Consider the following 21,545-nt stretch of genomic DNA (forward strand, 5'->3'; position numbering starts at 1 on the left):
TTACCTTCCTGCTGCAGCGATACCTGTTTCTCTACTCGCACTGGTATGCTTTGGAATTGCTAGGTTCGCAGGAGCTGGGACAGAGCAACAGGAGCTCACCCCATTACGTGGATTCGAACTGCCGACACTGTGATTGGCAAGCCCAGGAGGCTCAGTGGTTTAGACCAAGGTGATAAGATATCAGATGAAGAGGAAACAAATAACAATGGTGCCAAAGTGAAAGAGGCAATATAGTTGCAGTAAAGATGCCTTAGTGCAGGGGTCTGCAACCTGCGGCTCCGGAGCCGCATGTGGCTCTTTTACACCTTTGCTGCGGCTCCGGAGCGGATACGAGGGGAGGAGGCGTTCGAGCCATGTGCCACCTGAGCCATGCGGCGGCGCCCGCCACGGCCGCCAGACACTCGTGCGGTGCCCACCACCCGCCGGAGTCCACAACTCCGCTGTGCGCGTGCGCTGTGCAAAAAGGATGCAAGGTGACATTAGCAGCCTGGGGAGCGTGGTCGGCCCCCTCCCTGCATCAGCCCCTCCCCGCCGCATTTCTGCAGCCAATAGGCTCACAGGGGGGCGGGGGTGGAGTTATTTATTTTTTAAAATGGGCACGCTTCTTCCCGCCCAGCAGCAGAAAAGGCTTGCGGGCTCGGAGCACGTGTTTGCTGCTGCTGCTCCTGCCTGCGGCCTGCCTGTGGCCTCTTGCCGGCCTGGTCAGGAGATTGAGGTAGATGTATTAATCAATGGGTTGATTCAATATGAGGAAATTTTATAAGTTCACTTGATGGGAGCAACACACATGAAACCCATAGCTGCCAAGTTTTCCCTTTTCTCGTGAGGAAGCCTATTCAGTATAAGGGAAAGTCCCTTTAAAAAAGGGATAACTTGGCAGCTATGATGAAACCATACAGGTGTCCTAATAAGGGAGTCAGAGTTTTGCCCATTCCCAGTAATCAAGGCAGCCCAAACTCATAAGGCAGTGGTTGCTGGTGCCCATTCCCAGTACTGTAATCAAGGCAGCCCAAACTCATAAGGCAGTGGTTGCTGGTGCCCATTCCCAGTAATCAAGGAAGCCCAAACTCAAAGTTATTTTTATAATGACGAGGATGACATTGGGCCCTCATTATTAATTATTATTTACATCAGGCACTGATTATGATTTATGGTACACTGGGGCCCTGATTAATTTTCTATGGCATTTTGGGGCATTGATTATTGGGCATAGCAAATTTTGCTATGGGGCCCTCTGATTTCTAATTACGTCCCTGTTTTGCGGCTCCCAGTTTGTTTGTTTTCTTCGGAAACGGGTCCAAGTGGCTCTTTTTGTCTTAAAGGTTGCAGACCCCTGCCTTAGTGGCTACTAAAGAATTGGAACAAAAGCAAGCAATCAGGCTCAAGCAGGATAAGAGGCTAACAGTAGGGAGATATTACAGGAGAGGAGATCAAGAGTCACTGACCCAGAGTTTGCCTTTTGTTTGAGCAAGAGCTAGAATGTGATCTAGAAGTATTTATAGGTAGCCAGGATCAGCAGAAGCCAGCATGTGGAGATAATCAAGCTTAACAGCAAGTGGATAGGAAATGAACAAAAAGTTCAAGGGCATAAGACGATGCAGAATTCCCAGAACAGCACTACTGCAGAATGCAGGTCAGAAATGACATGGTTGAATGTCAAGTATAGCATCTCCTGTCCCAGCATTATTTGCCTATGTGCTTTAGACTGTTACTTAGTATTTACAAAAAAGACAATCATACAACAATCCTAAACACAGTTACCTGGGAGCAAGCTCCACTGAACTCAATGGGGCTGATTTCTGAATAGGTCTATGTATAGGGTTGCACTGTCGGTAAATTAAAGATATGCAAAAAAGATGTATGTCCTGAAAAGTACTAAGAATATGAGGAATAAATGAAGTTATTTCATTTATTTATTAGATTTATAAAGGAATAGCAATAGTAATTTTAAGAAATAGTAAGAGAGAGCAAGCAAGAAGAATAGTTGATCTGGAAATCGATGTTTTACAAATTTATATTCACAGTCTATCAGGCAGTTTTTATATTTCTGGAGCAGGAAATAAAACAAACAAACATATAATCATATAATAGACTGTTTTAACCAAGACAATACAGTTGCTTTTGCCTTTTAAATATGGAAGAGAAACAACAAAATTTTATGAATGTGCAATAAAGCTTAAGTGTTCATGCAATAAAGATGTCAGGGCTGAAGTTTAATCTGTAATGTTGTCAAAAGTATTTGATTTGAGTAATTTCCCAGATGGTGATAATCAAGTAATATGAAAACATATCTGAGTTGACTGCTCCTTTTTTTTCCTGAGGCCTATAAACTAGTAATATGCATGCAAATTTAAAACTTGCTATCTTAAAGGATAGTTAGTAAATCCAAATATAGAAATTCAGTCAACAGAAGCAGAAGCGTATTCATCCAAAGAATTTGCTACATGGTAAAGATTAAATTGGGATATGATAATTTAAATGGGTGCACACATTTTGTTTATCATACAAACAAGCAAGCTTCAGGATCAAAACACCTTCTGGCTACAAATGCTATATCCTTATTTGTAGAATACGTAGGTATCTGTGGCAATAGATAGAAAAACAGGAATCCAATGTTTCTAGCAACCAGGTGATGATTCCTAATGGGAGCTGTCGTCCAAAATAAAAATAAAAATCTGGAATAAAAATCTGGAGCTCGTGAGTTTGCAAAGGCTGCTGAATCCTCATAAAACAGCTACCACCTACCATGGAGACGCAACCTGTTTCTGACAAGAGTGGAGAACCTAGCTCTGCTATGAACAAATGAGAAGCCCAGTAGCTACTTTCCAGGTCTTCTGTCATCTCCTAACATTGCAGATTCCTAATTCAGAATAATTCATGAATTTTCTGATATTTCCCTGACAAACTTATTATGTATGTATTACTTGCACTTACAAGTCCACTGGGATATATGGTGTATTAGGGGAGGGGGATACATCATGCTCCTTCTGGGGTGCTTTGTCCACCTTTGGTCCATGCCCTGCACTCGGCTCTCACCTGCGGCTCCTAGAAGCTGTCTGCATATGACATTGGCCACACCCCAAGAAACAGCTTCAACTGGCCAGCTAAGCCAGCTGAGGGTATCTGATAGGTCTCAAACCCTCTGTGAGTTAGGGAGTTCGCCTACATGTGAAGACACGCTCCAGCAAATTGAGTGGATGACACCAAAAGTGGGCCCAACAATCAAGAAGGTAGTTTCTTCATGGGCTGGAAAGGGAAGTAAAGGGTAGATGGGGCTTGTCAACATGGGAAGGTAGCCCTTCTAGGAAAATTCTGGTGGCTTGCGGAACAGTTTTGGGAGAAGAAATGGCTAAGGAGTAAACCCTATGCAAATCCGGAGTGGGGTTCCTAAGACGGTTGGATGGTGCATTGCATGCCTCCTTCCGACAACTTCTGCAAACAAGTTTTGCATTGCTCTGCTTTCCTTTGGACCACATCAGCGAGGCCAAGAAGGAGGTCTTTTCGTGTCGACCACCCAGGACCTCCAGGGCTATCCAGGCTTGCACCCCACTAATGCAGAGGTTTGGCTTCACCCCCCAGAGGTGCACAACATTGTCTCTTGAGCCATACAGATGCCAACAACAACAAAATAAAAATAAAATAAAACCACAAAATAGCAGCACAGAACCAGTGCACAAAAATGCACTGACAAAGAATGGTCAGGAAATGTTATGAATAATTGTAGATTTCATTTATGCCTCTGTGTTTTCTTTTTAGAGAAAAATATGCCTCTCATCTGTCTCCATTATAGCAGTGTGTATGTGGGGGGGGGGATCCAGGTGTGTTTGTTTGTTTGTATAGCAAGAAGTGGCCCACCAGTCAGATCATCTTCAGCATTATTGCTGAATGCTTTCTGTGTGGAACTGTGACTTCTAAATCTTTTGACACAAAGGACCAAGGAATATTCACATAAAGGTCAAACTCACTGGTAGTTAGAAAATGGCCAGAGTTGAAAGAGGAGAGAGTTGGGTTGAGTGGTGGGAGCTAGAAGCTAGAAAGAGGAGGAAAAACTGGAGACTGGGAAGTGAGAGGATCAGATTGATTCCTGATCTCTTTTTTGAATCCAAGGCTGCAGCTATGGAGAAAGCAAGGGCCTCTTGGGGTGCTGCTGCTGTAAACCGCTTCATCATAGGCTCAGGTTGTACAGTAGTACCTCAGGTTAAGAACTTAATTCATTCTGGAGGTCCATTCTTAACCTGAAACTGTTCTTAACCTGAGGTACCACTTTAGCTAATGGGGCCTCCTGCTGCCGCCGCACCGCCACTGCATGATTTCTGTTCTCATCCTGAAGCAAAGTTCTTAACCCGAGGTACTATTTTTGGATTAGTGGAGTCTATAACCTGAAGCATCTGTAACCTGAGGTACCACTGTATATGTGTGTAAATAAACCATATATCATAAAGACACAACATTCTCCAGTGTATGTCACTCCAAAGGAAACACAAACCTGGGTAAGCATCTGGAACATCTGGAATCTTGCACCACTCAGATATTGGGGTGGCATGCAATAATATCAAAGAAGCTGAGCACGTTTGACCAAAGGAAATATGAAGAGGTATTAGAGGAGCTGGGAAAACACTGAAATGCAGTGGCTTAGTTTGACAGCTACATTTGTAATCTCCTTGACACTGATGGCATAAAGATCAAATGTACCAACATTGCATTTCCCCCAAAAGACCATTTCCTGCCCTAACAATTGTGCAAATTATGTAAATCAAGATTATAAATGCAATTAACTAACAAAATAAAACTGTCAGACTTCACACTTAAGCCTACATCAAAAGTAGGATTCACTAAACTGACATAGAAACAGTGACCTTAACACATGTGTGCCAGATTTTAAAATATGACCTGTTCCTTTGCTGCAGGAATAGGGGACTTGTGTTCCTCTAGATGCTGTTGGATTATAACTCTCATCATCCATAACAACGGACCACGCTGCTGTGTCTGATGGGTGTCGGAGTCCAACAGCGTTGGCAGGCCCAATCCCTGCCTTTCTATAAAATGATTTCAACAATTCCACACTTTTGGACCGGAGGTTTCGAGAAGTGCTGCTGTTATGTTAGAGGTGGGAAATGAAGCTGAGAAAGATTATGCAAGAGTGTGGTTATGAGATGTCACTGTTTTTTACATCAGCCTGCATGAAGGGAGAGCAGAGGCAGCGGTGTCGGTGCCCTCCCAGTGGTGCTGCTTCTGCACTCAGCAGGGTGGGGCAGTGGCAAGGTCAGGAAAGGGTTGCCATATTTCAAAAAGTAAAAACCAGGACCCTCAAAAAAAATGGTTGAGCTTTTTTTAAGGCAATCTGGCAGCCCTGGGAAAGCTCCAGGTTTCTAATGGAGCTAATGTGAATCTGCTCAATGTGAAAATGATGGTATCATTAAAAGTATGTGAGACAGAGGCAAATAATGTATGCATAGATATGGGCAAGGAAGAAAAAGTACTTAAATCCAAATGTGAAAGGCAGCTAAGAGGCTCTTAAAATGTATCATTATAAAGACATCTCAGGAAGAGAAAAGGAAATGTCAAGAACATGAATGCATCAGTGCTGCTTTCTACTCAGGGGTAAAGCAGTAGAAGGGAAACAAACCTTGCTGAAAATCAGGGGGAAAGCTGACAGGGAAAAACAAGTCAGCAAAAAAACCCCAGAAAGAACAAAAGCCAAGCTGCTGGTAGCTCACCAAATTAAGGAGGATAAGATATGCTTAAATCAAGCATCATCTATATAAAATGAGCACATGGCACATTTTAAATCGACTTCCTAATAAATGAGAGTTGATTTGCAATGCTTTTTGAGATCCAGTATTACATTAAAGTTTCTGGTGCAGGAGGGAAAGAAAAAAACAGAATGAAAAATAAAACACTAGTAAATCCATTCTCCAAAGCCAAGGTCATGCTGCAGATGAGCAAGACAATGGCATTCTCAGAATCCTATTCACTTTTAAAATATTGAAATCATTTTGCAGCTAGGTACCAGATCAAAATTGATGCTTTTGAATTATGGTGCTGAATTGATGCTTTTGAATTATGGTGCTGGAGGAGACTCTTGAGAGTCCCATGGACTGCAAGAAGATCAAACCTATCCATTCTGAAGGAAATCAGCCCTGAGTGCTCACTGGAAGGACAGATCGTGAAGCTGAGGCTCCAATACTTTGGCCACCTCATGAGAAGAGAAGACTCCCTGGAAAAGACCCTGATGTTGGGAAAGATTGAGGGCACAAGAAGAAGGGGACGGCAGAGGACGAGATGGTTGGACAGTGTTCTCGAAGCTACCAACATGAGTCTGACCAAACTGTGGGAGGCAATGGAAGGCAGGAGTGCCTGGCGTGCTATGGTCCATGGGGTCATGAAGAGTTGGTAAATGACTAAATGACTAAACAACGAAAATGCTTTGATGGTGTTTCCTGCTTGGCAGGGGGTTGGACTGGATGGCCCTTGTGGTCTCTTCCAACTCTATGATTCTATGATTCAATGTGGTGCCCTACAGAGGTTGTTGGACTACAACTCCCATCATCCTTGGCCATTATCTTTGATGTCTGGAGCTGATGGAAGTTGGAGTCCAACATCTGGAGGACACCACATTGGCTACTTGAGACTACACCTCATATCAGTCTCCGCTGCTGGCTGGGGCTGATGGGCATAGTAGTCCCAAAAAATGTGGAATAAACCAGGTTGGTGAAGGCAACATTAACTAAAGTTATATTATTTAACAGGAATCAGAAACTCAGTCTTTTCTTTTGTGTTGTACACACTATCTGCTATTAATATTCTTGGAATGTATGAGAAATTTATGGTCACTGCAAAAGCCAAACTGAAAGTTATGTCAAGTGTATTTACACATTTCTTTGTATTCTAAATAGAAGCTGTATGTGTGAAGGGTGTCCCAACCCACAATGAAACTACAGAATGAGCAGAGTTCAATTCTTTCCCACCATGCTATAGTACAAATAGCTTCAGAGAAAGTGCTTTTCTCTCCAGAATAATAAGCAGGGGAGGATTAAAAAATAACAGTCACCTCTATCAATATCACGGTCCCCATCTGGATCACAGCCTTATGGCTACCATTTTAACAACACATAAATACATGTGCAAAAAGCAAATACACAATCTAGCTTCACTCTCTTGGCTGTCATGACTAACAGGTTCTATTGATTTAAATAGGACTTGAGTCACAAATAACTTTTGCTGGATGGCTCCCTATGTGTTTTATTGATGCGTAATCTAAGTCAAGAGGATACTGGGACCATCGGACTAGTCTTTTCTTCCCCTCTGAAGCAAATGAAGAATTGATTGGAAGCAGTTAAAAATAGACAGGTGCTAATGGAAGCTGTGACCTAGACTTAATCGTTTGGTTTCTTTTCAGTAGTACATTTCTGTGATACCTTTATTGACAAGAGGATGTAAGAATGTGATTGTTCTTAAAATGAAAACGGGATAATAAGGCAAGACTGGATAATGCAGTATTCGGTTCACAGAATTTGGTTGGAACAATCAGACTCTTACATCCTCATTAAGCCCTGCTGGATAAGACTAATTGCTCATCTAGTCAAGCATCCGGCTTTCACAGTGGCCAACCAGATGTCTACGGGAAGCCTCAAAGCAGAACCTGAGCACAATGGCACACCCCTCACCTGTGATACCCAGCACCTGGCATTCAAAAATACATCCTCCAACAGTGGAGGTGAAAACTAGTCATAAGGGCTAGCGATCATTGACAGTCTTCTTCCCCAAATCTATGATTCCACAGTGTAGCGTTTTCGATTTTAGGTGCAAATAAGGCACACAAATAATTGTTTATTCCAGCATGAATTGTAACATGCACAAGTGACTATCTGATGGAGACATGGGCAAAATTATGCAATTCTGGATGAACTGGCAGAAAGGTAGCAAGCTGTACAGCCTCATGTTCTCGTTATGTTTCAGGCACTGTTATTAGCAGGGGCGGATGGTTAAAATAATTTCACATGCACTGTGTTCCTTCACAGATTCTCTCCCATTTGCTTCCTACCTTCTTTGCTGAAGCTAGAATTGAGAGAGCTACTTAGGCACTTTGAACAGTCTGGGTGCACCTCGTGGGATTTGATTTTTTTTTTTAAAAAAGAAAACCCACCAAGAACCCACATCATATTACAGTGGTATCTCGATTTACGAACGACTTGACAACCAAATTTTTCAACTTACAAGTGGGGCGCGCTTACAAATTTCTTGACATCTGAACAGAAACTGTGGCGGTTTTCGATAGGGTTTTTTTTTACTTACAAATTTTTAGATGGGGTTGCTTCGACTTACGAATGTTTCCGTTTCCAATGCGTTCCTATGGGAAATCACGTTTCCAATGGCGCTTTTTGACTTACGAATTTTTCGACCTACGAAGGTGCCTTCGGAACAGATTAAATTCGTAAGTCGAGGCACCACTGTACAAACTTCTGATAAAAGCTTTCACCATTTGAGAACCGCCTAATAGTAGCTAGTGCCCACTGGAACAAGTAAGGTGGAAGGCAAGGAGACCAATAGTAGGTGAACCAGCAACTAACAGGTAGAGCCAACGAATTCTGCTTTTGTCTCCATTCTTTTCCCTCCTGGGTTTTAGAAAGGGCAACTTCTAAAGAGGATAGACAGTGCCACCTGTGGGCAGTTTGTAAGAAAGAAGGCAGGCAGGTGGGCTGACTGAGGGCAGACTGAGGTTTATGGGGCAGGTGGACCAGCCTCCACTGGAGAGAAACAGAGGCAGGTAGCAGGTGACCCCTGCAATCCACAGAGGAATTGTCAGGACAGGTCAGGGAAACTACCCAGAAGCCATCCTGATCTACAGCTCCCAGAGCAGCTCACCTCACACCTATCATGCCATCTTAGCCTCAGCTTTTCCTCAGCTGTGGTGGTTCCAGAACTGGCTAGGAAATAAAGCGTATTGGTAGCACTGCAGGACTAATATAGCTAGCCAGGAAATGCTCAGCAACAATCAATGAGTTGTTCCACAGTTTGTTTTTAAGGCAAAGCAAATAGCTGAAAGCTGATACAGTATTCAAAAACAAAGAAGGGCTATATGATTTTGAAAAAGGAAACTATAATAACATTATTTGTATAGGTCTCTGAGCTTAACATTCGTTTTATTGAGTGATGTTGTTCATTTCTTCACTCAGCAAGCTCACAAAAGACCTGCATTTGAATAGGAATGGCCAATATTAATTTTTAGCTCACAGAGTCCCTCACTTTTAGACTTCTCCTTCAAACCTAATTTCATGGTCTGTCTCCATAACAACATTGCTTATTTCTGCCAGCCAGGAGTCATATGATATAGTGTAATGTATTTAATCTGATTCCACGGACTCTCAAATGCAAAGCAATTTACCTTTGGCATGATTTGGGCGCCACGCTAGTTTAGAGATTTCAAAGTATTGGCCTTTCTATGTTAATCATATTTTTTAGCAGTCCATCCAGGATTTACTGACAAAAGAGAGAGGGTTAGAGTTACTAGTATTAGGATAGCTATGATAAGGGACCTTAATCCACTTTGGAAGTAACTGCCAATTCTGTAGCTCCATATGAAAGGGGTAGGGCTATTATTTTAATGTCTGTGCAATTGGTTTTTATAATTTCTAAATGGTGTAAACCTATTTTGGCATTAAGTAGCACTTAAGAAATTTATTATTATTATTATTATTATTAGGCAGGAATGAACAAAAAAGCAAGAACTGTCTCTTCCATAGTAGCCCCAGTATAAATACCATTTTTTTTTAAAAAAAAATGTAATATCAACGTGGAAAATCCTTTGATGTTATAAAAACTAGAAGAATGGAATGGCTGCTATCCAGATCAGTTTGCCATACCATCCAGATAGGAGAGGTAACCAGAGCTACTTTGCATATGAGATTTATAGGGGCATTAGAAAAAATCTGAAAGAGAGGAGAAGCTATGTTGCTAGGTAGGACGTTGAATCTCTCTCATTTGAAAATCACCAACGTAGGATTAAATTGACTAACTCTCATCCAATCAACATATACCTTGTTCCAGTTCCTTATATGCTCATATTATGAAGTCTCAAGCCCATGCTTGAAATGCACAGTTGGCACATGCCATTTAGTTGTGTACTTTCCATTCATATGGGAACATCTGGGGTGTCCCCATTTGGGCTGCCATCCTTATATTGATAAATGCCTGCATGGTAACACTAGATGCCACTACAGTGCAGCACCTAGTGGAATAATAAAGAATAAAAAGGTAATAATTAGGCATCCAGACCAAAACAGCTTCTCCTTCCATCATTCTCTATGGTAGTGCACATCAAACTATTCCATTTTTTGGCTGCGGAAAACGGACACAAACAACCATGGGGGAAACAGCTATCATGTGAGTGGATCTTCTCAGAAAGAGAACTTCTCCAAACTGGGGGGGGGGGGGAAATCCTCATCTAGATTTCTTTACCAGTATTCAAACATGGAGCACAGACAATGGAAGCATACACTTAGATGCTCAAGAAAACTCACTGACTTCCTGGCTCATCAAGAGATTTCTACTATGTCAGAGTCACTTGAGGAAGAAACCTATCAAGGAATATAACATCCAGTCATTCCAAAACTCTTCACAAAATTATCACAGGTTGTGACAAAATGGAACATTGGTTGGTTTCAGTTGTGCCATGGTTCCTTAACCTGATGAATATTTTTAATATGGTTATAGAAGTTGGGTGCCACCCCCGCCCCCACTCTCTGCTGAGCGGTAGCAAGATTACAGGGGGTTCCAGGCACTCACACAAGGGTTATACTCCTTTGGAGAATTGAGACACGATGGCAACTGCCGTAGCTTTAAGAAATATGAATTGTTCACCTATTTACACCTTCTGTCTGCATGGAGGGAGTCCAGATCTTACAGCATGGTGGGTCTTTTCCCCACAGCATTGCAGCCCTGGAGTCTAAGGCATCTTTCCGAGCCAGTCTTCTGTCAGCCTGCTCAACATGGATCCCAGTCTTTTTTCTCCCAATCCTTCTTCCCAGTACACCTTCCTAAAATACCCTCTTTTTCTGCCACTACAAACCCACACCTTTGGCAACCTCTGTCTGGTCAGGCTCTTAGATGGGCCATCAACACCTTCTTCATATTAATGCCTCTATTCAAAGTTAGGCCCTGGCTTGGAATGAAAGCTTAGTCTGTATTTTCCCACTGGCCTGCAATCTTCCCTTCAATACTCCAAATAATAAAAAATCTACCATTTATTAATTTTTAGCATTTAGGGGGGAATCCCCCTCCCCAATTTAAAGCAACATTATGTTGAGGATTGGGAGTGGGGAAATCGGAATTCTGTATGTGATGATTATGAGCAGATATTTTGTTGGCTGGGAAGCAATTTTGAAATTTGTACCTGATAGGCAGAAGTAATTGAGAAATGTAATTATGTTGTTCTCTATCTATTCCTGATAGCATGAGTCCTACCTGATGAGAATAGGACAGAGTTTTCATGGAGTTACAATCACCTTCCTTTAGCAAAAAATAAAAAAAAATACCCGTAGTTTGTATTATCTGTGCTGATTTTTTTTTAAAAAAAGAAATATTTAATAGTTGTATTATTATGGTGATTTCTTTTTCATTATTAAGATACAAGCAAGTGGGAAAATCCAATACCAAGTCTCACTCCATCGTTTTCACTTTTTCCCTTACATGTTTCAATGAAACACTAATTCTATGTTTAATAACACTGCTTTTTGGATTTTGCTGAGTCTTTCAAAATTATATGTTGCTGCAAAACTAGCCTCTGTTGCCATATCCAGAGTGATTTGTTTCTTACTGAGAGTCCTTTTAAAAAGAAGAAGCAAAAGTGAGTGTAGTTATAAACGAATCTCTTCAATTGCATTGAAAGCATTAATCCTAGAGAGTCTAGGAGCTAAAAAGGAATAAATGGCAAAAGCTCACCTAAGGCAGACTTGTAACTCACATCTCTAAATTCCCCATACAGTGTTTTAACTCCTAAAACCTTATAGTAAAGTAGCTGAACTGAAGCTCATTTTAATTCTTACAGATAAGTTTTGCAATGACCAGGAGGGATAGAGCAGCAGTACTCTTAAGATTCTAGAGGGCTATTGGGTAGAGCATCCAGTTGATAGCTGTGGTATCCCATGATTGACTTAGAACTCTCATCTGTGTTGTCTGGAGGGGAAGAACAGTGTTCTACAAGTGTCAGATCATGGAGAATCAAGGCTATAGCCCTCCCCTCCATCAGCATCTCATCAGTCAGATTGCGGACATGGAAAGGAGGGAGACATTCCATATTTTAAAATGCACTGTGCTGTGTTGTTCAGGGTTTCTGATAGTGCCAAAGTAAGGTAAAAGTCCAGTGCTGCTGGCAGCCAGATTACATGTTATGTGTGGTTCCATGGAACTGTGGTCAGTGCAATGTTGAGCAAGTCAGTGGCTGCTTAACACCTTTCTCCTGAACTGTTTCTCACTCCAAATCAATTCTTCCATGAAGGAAAAGACAGTATAATCTGCAGCTTTGATCCCAAGGAAGAGGTTAAAAATGGCAAGGAGGAGAAAGAGGAAAAAAAATGAGCAGCCCCTTCCCCAGCTGGTGCTGCACTCAAGTTTGCATCCTTGTGCAGCTTTGAGGGTTTTTTTAAAAAAAATGTTGCACAAAACTATATGTATGTATCATTGATCCCTAAGAGAAAGGGATGCATCATAAATATCCATGTGGTAAGAAGAAGTAAAGCATTTCCTCTTTTTATTACAAATTCAGCAAGACAGCTGAATTCTACTCCATCCCTGAGAGGAGGAGGAGGAGGAGTTGGAGGAGGAGGAGGAGGAGGTTCGATTTGATATCCCGCTTTATTTTTGAGACCCTAAGGAGTCTCAAAGTGGCTAACATTCTCCTTTCCCTTCCTCCCCCACAACAAACACTCTGTGAGGTGAATGGGGCCGAGAGACTTCAGAGAAGTGTGACTAGCCCAAGGTCACCCAGCAGTTGCATGTGGAGACGTGGGGAAGCGAACCCAGTTCCCCAGATTATGAGCCTACCACTCTTAACCACTACACCACACTGGCTCTCACATGCCTTCTCACATGCTTCCTCTCTATAATGGCAGGTGCAGGTTTCTATGCTAGTATGGAGCACTATTACCGGGAACCAGGACAGTCTCAAGCAGGTCACGTGCCCTGGCGCTGAGGGGTGGAGATCGCTCCGGTGCCCCCGCCCTCGCAGGGCGCAGCATTGCTTCCATGCGGCTTCGTCGCGCAGTGCCCTGCCTACCGGCCCAGCACCCTGACACCCCGCACCACCGGGACTCTACCTAGAGCCGGCCCTGCTGGGAACTAAATTATATTATATTTTAGTGGAGTCCAATTTGGGACAGGTTCCGAGACTGAGGGAAGAAGCTGTATACAGCAGAGGCGTTCCCATAACACTACAATGAAACGGCCGATACAAGACAAGAGAAAGATGAGAAATATTATGCATGATTTGCTCAATGAATCTTCTTGCATAGATCTTCTTTTCCTTGGCATCTTTGGAGATTCACTCTGGTTTCTTCCTTTGGTTTGGAACTCCCTTTTCTGAAAAGCCAACATTCCTCTTACCTTTATTCTCCCCCCCCCCCAATACGCTGTTTAAAACACTGCATTTTCTTTTATATGCACTTTAAAGATCCTCTAGATTTCGGGACATTGTTGTTGTTCCTGTTTCCTCTGGGGCTTTGTCACCTACTGCCTTAAACTTCCAGTTAAGAGTATAGGAAGCTGCCTTATACTGAGTCAGAGCCTTAGTCCTTCTAGATCAATGAATGCCTATTTTGACTGGCAGCAGGTCTGCAGGGTTTCAGACCTGAGACCGAACCTGGGACCTTCTGCATACAAGGCATACAGTGCTCCACCACTGAGCTATGGCTTTTCCCAAATTGTAGCGACTGAGGTAAGGTTATGAACCTGTGGCCAGGGAATTAGCTTCTAAAATGCTATTGCAGAGCGCCTAGTAAAACAGGAGCCCTCCGAGTAAAATGAAGGTGATTCTCCTGACAATGAAGCAACCATACACGGTGGGTGACTAAAGGTTGAACTTGTTGCATTTTGGGCTTTGGAAGACCTATCAAGTTAAAACAATGGATAAATTTGTTGACTAAACTAACAAAAATGTAAAAAAAAAGCATTCCCTCAGATCTAACTTTGGTCTGTTTAAAAGCAGAATAAAAAGCATCTTACATTTTAAAAAGCATGAAAGCCAGAGCAATGCACATGGTTTCCAATTTGGCTCAAACTAGGTCACAATTCCTCCGCTAACCTTACCTTACATGTGGATTAAATGGGCAGAGGAGCACATCGATCTCCAGCTTAAATTCCTTAGGGAAAGAGCAGGATGAAAATAAAATAATAGCTACTGTTCTCCAGGCCCATGCCACAAGCAGTTGTTTTCACTCATCTGAACACACTGTCGGGTGATCCTGGATGAGTTAATAATTCCTATTATTATTGACCCCCTTCATTCTATGCTTTGCAATTTAGGTTATAGAAATTTCACACTACAGATTGTTAAGTAAGGTTGAGGTCATCGTTAAATAATTCGTCTGAAGACCTGGGCCGGGGCTCAAATGACTAAGCGTTTTGTTGCCAGAGTGCAGTGTACAGAAATACTAAATCCAGAGTCAGCTGAGGTGAAAATGATAAAGCAGATTACATCTGGGAGGGCGGATCTACTCTGCTGTGACATATAGAGGACACCACACTATAAACAGAAGCTCAGGCAACTCTCCAAAGCAAGAAGGCTATTATGGGAAAGAGAGAACTGTCCACCCTGAGGGGGAAAAAGGAGTCTCATAGGGTCAAAAATTCTGGCAGCCAAATCCAAAGTGCAGATGAAAAGGTGACAGGATCCTTCCATGCAGAATAACTGGACAGAAAATACAATAACTATCAATGTGTAGTTGTATTTTCTCAGTTGAAAGAAGCAGATTTCTCATTGGGTCAATATGCCAAACATCCAAGCATGTGGTCTATAGACAGATGCATATTGTGGAGGCAAAATAAGGTCATTGTCTTCTTCAATGGTGTCAATTTGTTCTTAGCTTCCTGATTCACAAAAGTAAGATGGCAGGGTCTTTTTCTATTTTCAATTGACTGTAAAATGCCACAATGTATTTTGCATAACAAGCAAAGAGATGAGGAAGAGAATAGACTGGCATCAGATAAAGGAGAGGTGATCACACCAGTGGTTCTATATTCACTTATGATCTGTCCCAAAGTAGCAGTATTGCCTGATATCACCTGTAATCTACGAGAATGGTATATCGAGCTACTGTTGGGAGTGGAAAAGTTGCACTTGTCCTCTTGTTTCCTCCCCCAGCAGTTCTCTCTCTTCTTCATTTTGTATAACAGCAGGCCAAAGTCCTGACCATAGTCTCATGGTATTTGACCAGAAAGTAGGTAAGACATCTTGGGTGCTTCAACCTATTTTAGGTATCTCTCCACCTATATGCAGTGTTCTACTGATTCCGAATGATCCCTCTCAAGAAGCCACTCCAGCTGAATGATACAGTCATAACTTGTTAATGCACGATACCAATTTTGCCAAATATTGTTTAAAAGATCAGATGGAGAGAGAAAGACCAAGAAGGATGCCGTGCCACACAGAACCCTATTGCCCCTAAATTAAACAGTTTACCGTCTCCTTATTTTATAATCATAAAAAAGGAAAACAAACAAACAACACAGAGATACACAGCTCCAGACCGAGTATGGTGTAAGACAAGAAAATAAACATCAAACTAGGAAATAGAGAAACCTGCAAAGCAGAAAAGTTGTTTCATGTCATATCCCCCTCCTCTCCCACACCTTCAAGGATGATAGGCCACATTACCCATTTGTAAAAGGTAAAGGTTAAAGACCCCTGACAGTTAAGTCCAGCCGCGAGCCACTCTGGGGTTGCGGTGCTCATCTCTTTTTACAGGTCGAAGGAGCCGGCGTTTGTCCGCATACAGTTTTTCCTGGCCATGTGGCCAGCATAACTAAGCCGCTTCTGGCAAAACCAAGGCAGCACACGGAAACGTCGTTTACCTTCCTGCCAGAGCGGTACCTATTTATCTGCTTGCACTTTGATGTGCTTTTGAACTGCTAGGTTGGCAGGAGCTGGGACTGAGCAATGGGAGGCTCACCCTGTCCCAGGGATTCAAATTGCCGACATTTTGATCGGCAAGCCCAAGGCTCAGTGGTTTACACCACAGTGCCACCAGCGTCCCTTTTACCCATTTGTAGTAATTACAATTACTTTTGTCATTGTACAATGAATTCTGTCATTTCCCCACAATTTCTGTCCTTAAAGTTGCTCCTCAAATTGTGCCCTTATTGCATGGTCCCTTCTGCATGCCAAAGAGAGAGAGAATGGGTGATATCCAACTCAGAGTCAACCCATTAAAAGCTATGAACTTGGTTTCAACAAGTCTGAGAATAATTAATGCTAGTTATCACCTGATAAATTAAAGACTAGTCATTAGTTTAAAATATGCCTGAATTAAACATCCAGCAGCCCTACTCTTAATACTTTTGCACACCTCCAATTGCCTACCCCATAATTAACAAAGCGAAAAGTTGTTGCCTGCTACAAAGAAGGAATTCCCAGAACTTGGAAACCAATGATTTGGAAAGCTCTCAAGCTCCCATCACAGATCACCTGTATCTCAAAGTCTTGAAGAGCCCTCTGTTGGTTTCTTGAGTAAGTACAACCTTTCAAAAATTTCAGTGATTGTTCATGGCAAGAGGAAGAAGAAGGTGGGAGAGACAATAATTTCTTCGGGGTCACCTCTTAATTAAAAGTGCATGAAAAAAGCTTTGGAAGGAATATTTTTCCCCCAGGCATACATGTTCAGGAAAAACAACAGCAGCTGGTGTTAAAACGCTTTTGTTACATGCCCAAGCTGTTGTTACTCGAATTAGTTTGCTGCTCTTTAGAACAAAACTGTCAGGCTAATTACTTTACAAAAGGACTTAGCTCAGAGATTTCAAGTTACCAAGAAGGAACTGAATCAATCTGCCATCAGTTTCCTGCAAGGACAACATAGGAAAAGTATATTATCCCTTTTAAAATTTGCATTGAATTCCCCCCCCCCCGCACACAATACTCACACTTTTAAATATTTCCTTCTAGTTACCTACAAACAGGAGGTTTTCAGATTAGTTGTGAGTAAGCATTGTCCTGGATCATATTTTCCAAGATCATATGCCATGAATGATATGAAAGTCTCCCATTCCAAATAATAATAATAATAAATTTGGTCTAAAGCTGTGCACAGAGTTCATAGGGGGGAAGTTTCAGGACTAAGTATCAACCGGGAGTTGCTGTAAAAAGAGTGCTTCTGATGAGTATTCAAACGCATACAGGGAGCTCCACAGGTCACCAGCAATGAACCTTTGGTGCTCCGGATATTATTGGGCTACAACTCCCATCTTCTTTGAACATTGGCTGCGGTTGATGGGAGTAGGAGTCCGGTGTCATCAGTAGAGGACCATAGTTTTCCCATCTCTGCTCCCTAGTACAGTGTAGCACCCTGCATTGCGTACACCATGTCATGGAGCTTTTTTGCATAATGAAGTAAAAGGAGAAACCCTGGCACTTATTTGAATTTCTACATGTCCAAGAACAGCTAAGTGAAATCTCCTTTGTTTTAACACGCAAAAGAAAAGAAAAGAGACAGAAAGGCTATGCTGCAGCCTTATCTCTGAACCAGAAGAACAGAGAAACTGCAGCGAACTCTTCCCTGCTGTTCTCTCACTGAGCTGGCTGCAATTTGGCGAGGCCATTTAAACTAAGGCTGTCTCATACCTTACCTTGGAGCTCCCAGTAACTCATGAAAACCCCAGGATCCTAGATTACTGCCAGCACAAGGGAAATATTGCCGAGCAAGATGACCTGTGGGAGACCAAGGCACTGGCTTTTTCTGAGGTAAAGTGAGAGGAGGATCTCCGTTTGATACACATGTTTTTGCTGTGCTGCAGTGTGACAGAAGAAGCAGGTGGCAGCCTGAAGGACACTATGCTGAAGTCCATTAGAGCTGTAGGATCTCCACCCTTGATGTGGGAGAGAATGATTTGTTGGTGGCTCAAGTGTCCTATTGTTATATTCCATCTACTACACTTTCTACATTTCCACGTCTAAAGTGAAAAATGATTAAGCCAGCAACGATGCTTATACTCAGATCCAAGGAGCAGTCAAAGCAAGAGAATTACAACAATTTGGATACTCAAATACATATGTAAGTGTCTAGCTATTGAAAATGAAGCACTTAATGGCAACCAGTCTTCCATACCTACATTGTCACAGGTTACAAGTTACAAGACTGAGGACAAATCATACAGTTATTAAAATTAGACATCAAAAGATATGGCCTGTTTGGGAGCTGTTAACCAACATTGTTACATAGCACAATTCTCCGTTATTCTGTGAAGTAGAACCAGCAAGTTATTTCTGAAATAAGGCATGGTCTGCAGGCCAGAAATCAATACTTCCAATGGTGTCTTTTTCAAAGTACATTGTTAGTATGTTACAGGAAAAATGTTGTTTAAAAGATTGTTTCTGTTACAGGAAAAGTATGTCATTAAGATTTGCAATAAAAGGTATCAACAGAGAAATTATTAGAGAAGGATGTTTCGGGGGGCGGGGGTGGGGCAGAAATGATGGTGAATCCTCATTGCTGTGCCATAGCTGTTGACTAACCCATTTTTAATTGCCAGCATGAATGATATATGTACAGCATTATTAAAATTGTGAATATTTTAAAAATGATGAGGTCTTTATACTGCAAACACCTTCATCAAACAAGTTTGAAGAAATGTGAAGTATAACTAGTTCCTACATAAACAATGACATTTCAAAAGTCTTCTACAAAATAAAATACATTATACCTATTTTCTGCTCAGGGGACCTATATAGTACACTAATAAGCAAAGCAACTTATTTCCTATTTAAATGGATTTAAAGTTGTTGTTATTATTATTCTTATTAATTGACTTTTCCTCCATGAACAACCATTGTGGTGGAGATTGATATACATCTGAAAATAGAATTGCATTCTGATAGCAAAATATGCACAGCGGATACACACGACAGCATTAATATAAACGAGCTACTATGTTTTATAACGTTTTTGTCTAACAAGAGTCAAGGAGAAAGCTGAAAGGTGACTATAGCGTCTTCTACAGTCAAATACCCTAGTCTCACTTATTTGTAGTAGGCAGGCTAGTTGGTTGGCTTATGGCTGAATAATGTACTTACCATCCTCAGTAGGCACATAAATATTCAGATACAGGCAGTCTTCATTTTGATCTTGAACATACGTCATCACAGTATCCAAGTTGGCAGTAAACCAAACAGGCAGCATGTCGTTGAGCAGCGATCTCTCATCCAGATACTGCGGGCAGACAGCAGCAAATTGTGTGGCATTCCGCGTGCCGGTCCAGGAGGAAGGAGGCTCCGGGGGCTGGAATCGTCTTTCTCCAGTTGGAGGAGAAGCATAAGGGACTCCCAAGTATTGCTCCACAGGACCAAGGATTTCATTGGGCAAAGGTGTTCTTACACCACGTATTTTGCCATAATTCGTGGTAACGACTGGGTATTGTGCTTGTCCATCGATAAGCGTAAACCGTATCGCTAGAGCAGTTATCCAGAAGAGGAAATTAGAATTCAACATGACACAAACAGGAGTAAAGATCAAAGGCAGCCATAAGAGTCCCATTGGCCTTGACATGATTTACATCAACATTCGCAGGCCTCTTCCTTCCACACCCAGATGGAGAATCAAATTCGTCGGGAAAGGACAATAAGTGAGGAGGGAGGGGAGTGCGCAAGTGGGGGAGGGGGAGGGAGGAGTTGACCAAGGAAAATAAAATAAGGGACAAAAAGTAATCTTGCCAAGGCAGAAAGAAGCTCCCCAAATGAGCGTTGTATGTGTCTCAGCAGAATGACCATAGACAGATCCTTGTGGCACAAAAAGCAAGGGAGTTCTTTTGCTTAAAGCCCATCCCTTGGGTCTGCTTCTCTTTCAGTGCTGATATCACAATCCAAGAATCAGAAGTGGCAGGATGTTCAACATCTACTCTACTACACTGGCACAGTGGCTCCTTCCAGTTAACTCCAGCATGATGAATAAACCTGTGCAATAAACAAAGAAGGGAGAGGGAGAATTAACATACACTCTGCTGCTGACAATATTTTAAAATACATCTTCAATTTGTTTCCCTGCCATTTCATCACCTTCATCCTTTTCTGCTAGATTGACATCATGCTGCCATTTAAGGATATAGGAATTCTCCAATGCCCATCGGTCCAGTGGGACATAGAGCTAATGAGAAATGCTTGAGTAGCACACTATTAAACGGTAGCTGCTATCTCCACTGGGCAGTGACACTGCAAATTTCATTTCTCAGCAGCTATATAACTAGCTGCAGAACCATCTGCTGTCTGTGTATGTGGAAAAAAATATATATTTTTTAACTTAAAGAAGATTTCAGCGGCATTGAACAGAGGGGACTAGCTTTGATTACAATTTTGTGCATTGACTGTTTATTTACGTCACTGCTTCTAAGGGGCTCAGAGCAGCATATATCATGTCTCCTCCCCATTTTAACCCAGAAGCATTATGCTGAGTGTAACTAGCACAAATCAGTCAACTATTATCATAGCTAGGGAGGATCTGAATCCAGGATGCTGTAGTCCAACATTTGAAGTCCAATGAGTATCTACTTCAGCACACTGGGTTGTAATTTAGGGTGTTTTGGGGCATTTCCCCCTCTTTGCCTGGCTTGTTTCGAGCAAATGCAGAACTGTTGCTGACTAAAATGTAGGTGTGGTATTCAAAAAAAGTTATGTTATTTCTCATTAACATCATTCACATGCATACAGTAGTAGTTAAAGAGGTCAAAGGTGGTTTTAGTCACGTGTGAAAATGCATTGCACCTCTTGCCCCATGCAGAATCAAGCTCAAATCTGAGTATATTTCAGAACAGTTTGAGATGACTTGTTTATACTTGTTAGGCTTAGTTATTTGCCTAACATTTTAATTGGGACATAGGCAGAAGCAGCCTTATTCTGGTTCATCTTGCTCTGTATAGTCTCCATTGATCAGAAGCAGCTCCCCAGGATTCCAGATAGGGGTCTTTTCCATTGCTAAGCATGTGCTCTACCACTGAGCCACAGACCTTCCTTGATTATTTCTATCCTTGCCTGCTTCTCTGCACGTTTTTATGTATAACCCTACCGTGAGACTTTGGAATGAGAAAGCTGAAAGAAAATCTAATAAAAAATAAATAACTAAAGCAAATGTGAAATGTGTTATTTTTTCCATTGTCAAGGAACATGTTGTCATAGCTACGTTATTTTAGGTATAAAATGTACTCAACACAGAAGCGTCCTTTCAAGTTCCTCATTAAGATGCAATTTTCCACATAAAGTCCAAAATATTCAACAAATCCATGCCAGGATTCTTTAAAGAAGTGAGCACTCAGCACTCTCTATCTAGATAACTCCCTCCCCCACATTTGCCCTG

At 41.9% G+C, this 21,545-nt stretch overlaps 1 protein-coding gene across 4 annotated transcripts in view; it reads right to left on the reverse strand.

Annotated features, from left to right (window-relative positions):
- Positions 1–21,545, reverse strand: part of NLGN4X (neuroligin 4 X-linked) — a 164,421-nt gene that overhangs the window by 107,163 nt on the left and 35,713 nt on the right. For all 4 annotated transcript variants that reach the window (XM_088667702.1, XM_088667701.1, XM_060273479.2 and 1 more), the window contains one exon: positions 19,277–20,152. In XM_088667702.1, the coding sequence (XP_088523828.1) occupies positions 19,277–19,748 (472 nt within the window). In that variant the 5' untranslated portion in view covers positions 19,749–20,152. The remainder of the gene's footprint in view (positions 1–19,276; positions 20,153–21,545) is intronic.

Source organism: Zootoca vivipara, chromosome 4 (genome assembly GCF_965207765.1).
Source record: "Zootoca vivipara chromosome 4, rZooViv2.hap1.1, whole genome shotgun sequence".
In the NCBI taxonomy this organism is placed as follows: domain Eukaryota; kingdom Metazoa; phylum Chordata; class Lepidosauria; order Squamata; family Lacertidae; genus Zootoca; species Zootoca vivipara.